The sequence below is a fragment of the Panulirus ornatus genome, chromosome 6 (genome assembly GCF_036320965.1).
Source record: "Panulirus ornatus isolate Po-2019 chromosome 6, ASM3632096v1, whole genome shotgun sequence".
Classification (NCBI taxonomy): Eukaryota; Metazoa; Arthropoda; class Malacostraca; order Decapoda; family Palinuridae; genus Panulirus; species Panulirus ornatus.
Genome location: NC_092229.1, coordinates 44,997,246 through 45,008,451, shown reverse-complemented (window position 1 = coordinate 45,008,451; position 11,206 = coordinate 44,997,246). Strand labels below are relative to the sequence as shown.

General features: G+C 40.5%; 1 protein-coding gene across 4 annotated transcripts in view; it reads right to left on the bottom strand.

Annotated features, from left to right (window-relative positions):
• Positions 1-392: 392 nt before the first annotated feature.
• Positions 393-11,206, bottom strand: part of LOC139749181 (protein unc-13 homolog 4B-like) — a 407,928-nt gene continuing 397,114 nt past the window's right edge. For 2 of the 4 annotated variants that reach the window (XM_071662842.1, XM_071662843.1), the window contains one exon: positions 393-650. In XM_071662842.1, the coding sequence (XP_071518943.1) occupies positions 630-650 (21 nt within the window). In that variant the 3' untranslated portion in view covers positions 393-629. The other 2 variants (XR_011712899.1, XM_071662844.1) reach the window with 2 other exon arrangements.

Here is an 11,206-nt window from a genome sequence, read left to right as displayed (position 1 = left end):
TGTATATCATTAACTAAAAACAGTGAAAAGATGCTGATCCAAGAAAAGCCAGATGGCACCATCAGCATGGGACAGCATGTCTTGACAGCATGCAATCCCAAAGAATTTTGAGCTTTGAGAAACTGGAATGGAAGTGGTCAATGGCATTAACTCAGCTGCTGTTTGGTTAAGGGCAGGCCCAAATAAATTAACAGCACCCCTAGAGTCATTCAAAAAGGGTGATCAAAGGCTGGTGCCTCCTCACTGGAATCTCGAGAGTTGGAAAGTCCTGATTCCTATATTCGTCAGGAATATACCATCCTCATAGGGCAGACCACACAGGAGAAAAAAACTAGTTTAATTCCACATTTTTAAATAAACTATGAGTATGTATAAGTAAAACTATACATGATAATAGCTTCTCTTTATTATGAACATCATTATGAGACAGCAATACCTGCTGATCTTGAATGAAAAGCTCAGGATATTTCTGAGTCATGATGTTTAAGTTTATAAAGTATACAAACTTAAAAACACTTGATAAAAATATTCACATATTCACAATACAATAACTTTAATGTACAACATATTAACACAAAATAATCTTTGGTTTATATACACTTTAAGAAGTTTGCTTGAGAAAACTCCTCTCATCTTCTTGTGAGTATTTTCTGCAAGGTAATGGCAACCTATCAGTATTTTCTTGGCAAAAAAATTAGAAAAAGATGCATACAATATATCAAATTTTGAGAACAAAATCTATCTTAAAATTCTCTGTTAAAAGAAAGAGATGAATGAGAGCTTTTGTAACGAAATCAATATTCCTTCACTGTTAGATTCACTGTAAACTCATTCATATCCCCTGTAGGCTCTAAGTGGATCATGTATTATCAGTGCAAAAAAGAAAAAATGGATGAACATTATGTGTGCATGTGATTGAGAGGTTATCTAAAATTATCTGGCAAATCAATTGCGACAGTTATTAGAGGCAACCATGAAACTTTAAAAAATGTAATGTACACTTTATGCTTAACATGACTTCTAATGATCCTTAAATATCTCAGACATTACTATTTACAACAGTTATCACTCTGAAGATGCACTGTGTGAGAACCTGGTAATTGAATAAAACTACCATATTTGTGCAACATGCAATTTATGAAAAAGGGTTCTACTGACTGCAGTTTTAACATGATAATGTAGGTAGCCAAGCTAATTCTAGCTTGACCATGAGTTACACTCAACCAAAGTTGTTAAAGAAAAGCTAATTCATATTCTGAATTGCAATTAAGGAGTAATTCAATTCTTCCCTTCTTTGACAAGGATTTATCACCTTCACTTTCTACTTTATCAACATGGCAGGAACTGAGTGAAACAGATTATGAAAGCACAACCTACAAGATGTTTATCTGATTGGCCTTGAGATGTATCTACATACTGCAGGCTTTAAACTGCATTAGCGATCTGATAGATATATCCATAAGATTTTGTTCTAAACCATTTGTTATCCGAAATGCTAAAGGGCTCTCAGTCATTTCAGATAAAAAAAAAAGGTTAGTTATTCAAGTTTTTAATATACAAAATAATTAAGAAATTGCCTATCCCTCACAGGGGTTACTTTCTGCTAAAATCTCACACAGAGAGAATTTGCAGAAATATGCAAAGATGGGATGTATGCTGTAGCTTCATGGTCAGCACTGGCAGATTCTCCTGTTACTTTCACATAGTGTAGCTTCTGACATCATTTACTTGCTTGAAATGGCTTGGGCTCAACTACAATGTCTTCTTTACATAACAACTCATAAACTTGCAAGGCTTTACACTTAAGCTGAAGGTTACTAAGGCTACTTTTCTTCTTCATCTCATGCTCTATATACTTATAACAAAAGTATTTTCTCCATAAGTGGATTTCTAACCTTTGTGGTTACCTTGGTAGACAGTGAAGTACAGAGGACCATAGCATCTTGACTTTTCTCTACATTCATCTTTATGTTGTAGATTGTAGATTCACCCAGGTTGTAAGCCCTCCCAAACGCTGATGCTCCTTAGCTAGCATCAGTGCATCGTAAGAGTTCTTTCTTTATTTCTGAGGTCAGAAAGGTACTCTTGTATTTAACTGCTGGTTCTGGGGCAGATGTTGTTGGACATTTGGATGCCATACTAACAAATACAGGCACATCATGTTGCAGGTAAATCACACAAGTAGCACAGATCTGCACACAATGGTGGTATCTACAAAACTGACCTGCTGGCAGGAACATGGCACACTCCAACCAGGACCCATGATTATTCCACCTACTGATCCTCACTGAAGTTTTGGCATATTTTTGGCATATATTGGGGTAGAAGATGTTGTTGGATGTTGGGATGCCATATGAAAAAACGAAGCAGGTAGTAAGAAGAATCGCATCAGCAGATATACTTAAATCCCACAAGTAGTTCAGATGCACACACAATGGTAGTTTCTATGAAACTAACCCACTGGCAGGAACATAGAATGCTCCAATGAAGACCCATGCTGACTCCATCTGCAAACCCTCTCTGAAGTTTCAGCACTCTTTCTACTGCACATACATTCTAAAATATTTGACATAGAGAAAACAATAATATATATATATGTATGTATACACAGACATATACATATAGATATATACACATGTACATATTCATACTTGCTTGTTTTTATCCATTCCTGGCACTACCCCATCCCAAGGGAAACAGCATCACACTCAATCTCTAGCTGTCATGTGTAATGCACTGAAACCATAGTTCCCTATCCACATTCAGGCCCTACAGACTTTTCCATGGATTACCCCAGACGTTTCACATGCCCCGGTATGTGAGTAGGAAAGATGGTCAAAGGGCATTATTAGATTTCATGTTAAATGATAGGCATGTAAAAGAGAGACTTTTGGATATTAGTGTGCTGAGAGGGGCAGCTGGTGGGGTGTCTGACTATCTTCTGGAGGCAAAGGTGAAGATTTTTAGAGGTTTTCAAAAAAGAAGAGAAAATGTTGGGAAGAAAGAGTGGAAAAAGCAAGTGAGCCTGGAAAGGAGACTTGTGTGAGGAAGTACCAGGAGAGATTGAGTGTAGAATGGCAAAAGGTAAAAGCAAATGACATGAGGGGAGTGGGTGAGGAATAGGATGTATTTAGGGAAGCAGTGATGGCATGTGCAAAAGCTGCATGAGGCATGAGAAAGGTGGGAGGTGGGCAGATTAGAAAGGGTAGTGAGCAGGAGGATGAAGAAGTAAAGTTGTTAGTGAAAGAGAAAAGAGAAGCACAAGGGCTGAAAAAGAGGTCAAATGAGAGTTGGGGTGAGAGAGTATAATTAAACTTTGGGAAGAATAAAAAGATGCTTTGGACGAAAGTAAATAACGTGCATAAAACAAGAGAACAAATAGGAACATCGGTGAAGGGGACATGGGGGAAGTAATAACAAGTAGTGATGAAGTGAGAAGGAGATGGAGTGAGCATTTTGAAGGTCTGTTGAAAGTGTTTGATGATCGAGTGGCAGATGTAAGGTGCTTTGGTTTGAGTGGCGTGCGAAGTGAGAGGGTCAGGGAGAATGGCTTGGTTAAGAGAGGAGAGGCAGTGAAAGCTTTGTGGAAGATGAAATCCAGCAAGGCGGCAAGTTTGGATGGTACTGCAGTTGAATTTATTAAAAAAGGGGGTGACTGGGTTGTTGATTGAAGGGCAAGGATATTCAGTGTTTGTATGTGTGGATCATGGCGAAGTGCCTGAGGATTGGCAGAATGCATGCATAGTGCCACTGTACAAAGGCAAAGGGGATAAAGGTGAGTGTTCAAACTACAAAGGCATAAGTCTGTTGAGTGTTCTTGGGATATTGTAAGGGAGGGTATTGATTGAGAGGGTGAAGGCATGTACAGAGCATCAGATTGGGGAGAAGCAGTGTGGTTTCAGAAGTGGAAGAGGATGTGTAGATCAGCTGTTTGCTTTGAAGACTGAGTGTGAGACTTAGAAAAACAGATGGATTTGTATTTAGCATTTATGGATCTGAAGATGGCATATGATAGGATTGACAGAGATGCTTTGTGGAGGGTCTTAAAAGTAAATGGTGTGGGAGGTGTGCAGCTAGAAGCAGTGACTTTTTATCAAGGGTGTAAGGTATGTGTACGAGTAAGAAGAGAGAATGACTGGTTCCCAGTGAAGGTCAGTTTGCGGCAGGGGTGCGTAATATCCCCATGGATGTTTAATTTGTGTATGGATAGGCTGGTTAGGGAGGTTAGATAAATGAGTTCTGGAGAGAGGGACAAGTATGCAGTTGCTGGCGATGAGATGTCCTGGGAAGTGAGTCAGTTGTTGTTTGATGATTAGAGCTCTGGTGGCTTATTTGAGTGAGAAATTGCAAAAGTTGGTGAATGAGTTGGGAAAAGTGCATGAAAGGAGAAAGTTGAGAGTAAATGTGAATAACAGCAAGGTTATTAGGTTCAGCAGGGTTGGGGGACAGGTTAATTGGGATGTGAGTTTGAATGGAGAAGAATTGGAGGAAGAAGTGTTTTAGATATCTGGGAGTTGACTTAGCAGCGAAAGGAACCATGAAAGTGGAAGTGAGTCACAGGGTTAGGGAGGGGGTGAAGGTTCTGGGAGCAATGAAGAATGTGGTTGAAGGAATAGTAGTTCCAACAATATTATACGGTTGAGAGTTATGGGCTATAGAAAGGGTTGTATGGAGGAGGGTGGATGTGTTGGAAATGAAATGTTTGAGGACAATATGTAGTGTAGTGTGGGGTGGTTTGACTGAGTATGTAATGAAAGGGTAAGAGAGAGAGATGTATGGTAATAAATTGAGTGTGGTTGAAAAAGCAGAAGAGGATGTGTTGAAATGGTTTGGACACATGTAAAGAATGAGTGTGGAAAGGTTAACAAAGAGGATATATGTGTCAGAGGTGGAGGGAGCAAGGAAGTGGAAGACTGAAATGGAGGTGGAAGGACGGAGTGAAAAAGATTTTGAGAGATCAGGGCCTGAAAATGCAGGAGGTTGAGAGACATACAAGGAATTGAGTGAATTGGAATGATGTGGTCAATCAGGGTCGAGGTATCAATGGACTGAACCAGGGAATGTGAAACGTCTGGGGTAAACCATGGGAAGGTCTGTGGGACTAGAGCTAGAGACTGAGTGTGAACAAAAGTGGAATTTTTGTTTGTTTTCCTGGTGCTAACACACTGACGCAGTGGGTGGTGATGCTGTTTCCTGTGGGGTGGGGTGGCTTCAGGAATGGATTAAGGCAAGAAAGTGTGAATATGTATACATGTGTATATATGTATGTTTGTGTGTATGTGTATACATTATGTATATGTTTATCTATGTATATGTACATGCATGCGCATTTGAGGCTTAACATGTTCCTCTTGTGCTTTGTAGAAAGGCACAAGCTCCTCTCTTTTGGCTTAGTTCCCTCACTATGCTTCCTCATATCTAGCTTCATCTCTGGGTGATCTATCTCCATGGTTGTTGTTGGATCAGCCTCTGCCCCTTTCTCCAGCAACAACATTGTCCGTCAAGGTTCTATCCTGTTTCCTATACTTTTTCTCCTCTTAATCTACTTTTTCCTTTCTTCTACAAATAACCAAATGCATTCATATGCTGATGACTCCACACTGTATTCCTCCACGTCCTTCAATTCTGCTCCTTCTTCTTTCACTTTCTTTGCATCTTGCGTCTTTCAATTCTGCTCCTTCTTCTCTCACTTTATTTGCATCTTATCTTGACACAACTTCCTCAATAAACTCAGACTTGGACAGGATATCTCGATGAGGTAAACAAACTGGGGTTAGGGTGAATGCCTCCAAGACCCAGCTTCTGCCCATCACTCTATCAAAAATTCCTCACAGCTTTCCTCTCTCCTTTGGGGATTCTGTAATTCCATCTCTTAACTCAATGAATATATTTAGTATTCCTGTAACATCCACTCTATCTTGGAAACTCCACATTACAAAAATAGCCAAATCTGCCTTCAAGAAACTGGGAGTCTTGTTTAGATATCAAAATTTCTTTTTGTCCAAATAGTTGCTCTGCTTATACACAGGACTGATCCATCCTTTCATAGAGCACTGCACTCAGATGGTTCTAATTCTGCATACTTACTTTACAGCTAAGTCAAAAGCAGTCCACCTTATAAACTCTTCTGGTGAACTTCAAAACATGACCCACCTGCTCTACACTACAATGTTCGTTCACTGTCCCTCTTTTATTGGTGTTACTTTAGTCTTTGCTTTGGCTGCCTGTGTGCCCCCACCATTATATAGACCATGCTCTACTTGGCAGCCTGCTGCATCACATGATTACTGTGTGGCTGTTGGCAACTCAAGGGAGGGCTGCTCTAACAACTGTTCATTTCCCTAATCTCAAAGCTTTGGAACTCTCTACCCTCTCATGTCTTTCCCAATATCTAAGACCTGGCATATTTTAAAAGACAGATTTTTCACTTCCTCCAAAATTCATAAATACTCTTCCATGTCTCTTCTTTTTCTCTTTCATTAATGTCTGTATATTCTAAAATATAAATAACCTATATTTCAACTAGGGCCCAGCACTGATGTGGATTTCTGTTCGTGACTGGAGCCTCCAACAAAACAAAAAAGCTCCAAAAAGTACACAAGAGACAGTAAACAATCACCAGCACCACAAAACACCAGATGGTGAGTACATTAGTTGATGCAATGCAGTGTGCACACAATCTGAAATATTCTTAAGTATCTTTTTTAATTCAAATTTTCTTTTTAGATATATGAAGGTTACCAACTGAAACTGAACACCATAAACAAGCCTGAACACTTCAGTGTCTTGAATCGCAGATAACAGGGGTTTTATTGTAATGGCCGGATGCTCCACCATGAGAGTGTAAAGATGACTCATGGTTCTAGTATGCCAAACCTTCTAAGACTACTGCTTGTCCATTAATCCCAGCTATTTTCACAAACTTGAGTGGTAATGTGATTTTCCCCCATTATTACAGGAGTAAGAACAATTGAAAATCTGCTGTCTTGTAAATATTTTACAAATTTTTGTTCACCCCAGTATACCACATCATTCCAAATCACCTTATTACCTACATGCCTTTCACCCTCCTGCATGTTCAGGCCCGGATCGCTCAAAATCTTTTTCACTCCACACTTCCATCTCATAACTTGGTCTACCTGTTCTCCAGGAATCCTCCATGTCTGACACATATCCTCTTTGTCAACCTTTCCTCACACATGCTCTACATATGTTCAAACCCTTTCAACACTCTTTTCTGCTCTCTCAACCACACTCCCTTCATTACCACACTCTCTTACCCATTCATTACTCACTCGATCAAACCGCCTCACACCACAAATTGTCCTCAAACACTTTATAAACAACACATCCCCCTTCCTCTGCACAACCCTATTGATAGCCCATTCCTCACAACCGTATAATAATGTTGGGAGTTTTATAATGTTAGCTGATATCATATGGGCATCTACACAGGTACACCACCGAATTTGCAGCACTCTTGGTTCCAAATCCTTGCCGAATTAACCATTTTGCCGGACCAACCATGGTCACGTAATAATAATTCATCAAATTATACATCTCCCATGTGTCTAAAGTATACCATGGACTGCTAGAAATTTAAATTAAACAAATATTAAATGTAAATTAGATTTTTTTTTTTTTTTTTTTTTGCCGCTGTCTCCCGCGTTTGCGAGGTAGCGCAAGGAAACAGATGAAAGAAATGGCCCAATCCACCCCCATACACATGCCTTGATTCAATCCACTGACAGCACGTCAACCCCGGTATACCACATCGCTCCAATTCACTCTATTCTTTGCCCTCCTTTCACCCTCCTGCATGTTCAGGCCCCGATCACACAAAATCTTTTTCACTCCATCTTTCCACCTCCAATTTGGTCTCCCTCTTCTCCTCGTTCCCTCCACCTCCGACACATATATCCTCTTGGTCAATCTTTCCTCACTCATTCTCTCCATGTGACCAAACCATTTCAAAACACCCTCTTCTGCTCTCTCAACCACGCTCTTTTTATTTCCACACATCTCTCTTACCCTTACGTTACTTACTCGATCAAACCACCTCACACCACACATTGTCCTCAAACATCTCATTTCCAGCACATCCATCCTCCTGCGCACAACTCTATCCATAGTCCACGCCTCGCAACCATACAACATTGTTGGAACCACTATTCCTTCAAACATACCCATTTTTGCTTTCCGAGATAATGTTCTCGACTTCCACACATTCTTCAAGGCTCCCAAAATTTTCGCCCCCTCCCCCACCCTATGATCCACTTCCGCTTCCATGGTTCCATCCGCTGCCAGATCCACTCCCAGATATCTAAAACACTTCACTTCCTCCAGTTTTTCTCCATTCAAATTCACCTCCCAATTGAATTGACTCTCAACCCTACTGTACCTAATAAATTAGATAAATTAGATAAATAAATGAAATACATTATACACCTACTCTGGACTGAGGTGCTCGTCAGCTATGAGGTTCATAAATTTGTCCACATACTCGGCAGCTCCTTCGAGGTTTGCAGACTGCTTTCCTCCGCACACTTTATTCATGAAAATTCCATGATGCTTCTTGAATCTTTCAATCCATCCTTCACTATAGTCATACACATTGTAATTTAAGTTCTTTATGGAACAACTTAGCCTAGTCCATTATCATGCTACCTGACAAGTCCACTCCATCATTCTGACACTGTTGAAACCATTCCATCATCACTCAATCATGCTCAGTGCTCTTACTATCTTTCATAGTTTTTCTAATCGTCATTTGCTTCTAGGAATTTCTGTCTGCATAGAATTTCAATACTTTCTCCCTTTGCTTCTTTATATCCTAAACAGTTGATGAACCAATACTGTAGACGTCACACAGCTTACGCACTGAAACACCACGGTCCATTTTTTCAACAGTTCTACTTTATCTTGGATCGATATGGACCGGTGTTTACGTCTGACGCCACGACTTACGTTCTCATATGTCTTAGAAGACATAGCTAGGGTTAAATTTAAGCAAAATAAGCTAAGAATCTCACAGAATTGCAGTATCACCACCAACAAGTGCAGTGTAAAGAATGTAAATAAGTGTGTCCTACACACAACACCATCTGTAGCTGCCCAGTAAACTAGTTTAAAGGCCCCGGTAATTTCATGTTTCCTTACATAATTTTGTCCGGACTAAAGGAGATGCTGAACCATCAATTGCTAGAAAATCGGTGGTGTACCTGTATATATATATTTTTTTTTTTTTTTGCTTTGTCGCTGTCTCCCGCGTTTGCAAGGTAGCGCAAGGAAACAGACGAAAGAAATGGCCCAACCCACCCCCATACACATGTATATACACACGTCCACACACGCAAATATACAGACCTACACAGCTTTCCATGGTTTACCCCAGACGCTTCACATGCCCTGTTCTAATCCACTGATAGCACGTCAACCCCGGTATACCACATCGATCCAATTCACTCTATTCCTTGCCCTCCTTTCACCCTCCTGCATGTTCAGGCCCTGATCACACAAAATCTTTTTCACTCCATCATTCCACCTCCAATTTGGTCTCCCACTTCTCCTCGTTCCCTCCACCTCCGACACATATATCCTCTTGGTCAATCTTTCCTTACTCATTCTCTCCATGTGCCCAAACCATTTCAAAACACCCTCTTCTGCTCTCTCAACCACGCTCTTTTTATTTCCACACATCTCTCTTACCCTTACGTTACTTACTCGATCAAACCACCTCACACCACACATTGTCCTCAAACATCTCATTTCCAGCACATCCATCCTCCTGCGCACAACTCTATCCATAGCCTACACCTCGCAACCATACAACATTGTTGGAACCACTATTCCTTCAAACATACCCATTTTTGCTTTCCAAGATAATGTTCTCGACTTCCACACATTCTTCAAGGCTCCCAGGATTTTCGCCCCCTCCCCCACCCTATGATCCACTTCCGCTTCCATGGTTCCATCCGCTGCCAGATCCACTCCCAGATATCTAAAACACTTTACTTCCTCCAGTTTTTCTCCATTCAAACTTACCTCCCAATTGACTTGATCCTCAACCCTACTGTACCTAATAACCTTGCTCTTATTCACATTTACTCTTAACTTTCTTCTATCACACACTTTACTAAACTCAGTCACCAGCTTCTGCAGTTTCTCACATGAATCAGCCACCAGCGCTGTATCATCAGCGAACAACAACTGACTCACTTCCCAAGCTCTCTCATCCACAACAGACTTCATACTTGCCTCTCTTTCCAAAACTCTTGCATTCACCTCCCTAACAACCCCATCCATAAGCAAATTAAACAACCATGGAGACATCACACACCCCTGCCCCAAACCGACATTCAATGAGAACCAATCACTTTCCTCTCTTCCTACTCATACACATGCCTTACATCCTCAATAAAAACTTTTCACTGCTTCTAGCAACTTGCTTCCCACACCATATACTCTTAATACCTTCCACAGAGCATCTCTATCAACTCTATCATATGCCTTCTCCAGATCCATAAATGCTACATACAAATCCACCTGTTTTTCTAAGTATTTCTCACTAACATTCTTCAAAGCAAACACCTGATCCACACATCCTCAACCACTTCTGAAACCACACTACTCTTCCCCAATCTGATGTTCTGTACATGCCTTCACCCTCTCAATCAATACCCCCCCGTATAATTTCCCAGGAATACTCAACAAACTTATACCTCTGTAATTTCAACACTCACCTTTATCCCCTTTGCCTTTGTACAATGGCACTATGCAAGCATTCTGCCAATCCTCAGGCACTCCACCATGAGCCATACATACACTGAATATCCTCACCAACCAGTCAACAACAGAGTCACCCCTTTCTTAATAAATTCCACTGCAATACCATCCAAACCCACCGACTTGCTGCTTTCATCTTCCGCAAAGTTTTCACTACCTCTTTTCTGTTCAACAAATCATTCTCCCTGACCCTCTCACTTTGCACACCACCTCAACCAAAACACCCTATATCTGCCACTCTATCATCTAACACATTCAACAAACCTTAAAAATACTCACTCCATCTCCTCCTCACATCACCACTACTTGTTATTACCTCCCCATTAGCCCCTTCACCAGTGTTCCCATTTATTCTCTTGTCTTATGCACTTTATTTATCTCCTTCCAAAACATCTTTTTATTCTCCCTAAAATTTTATGAT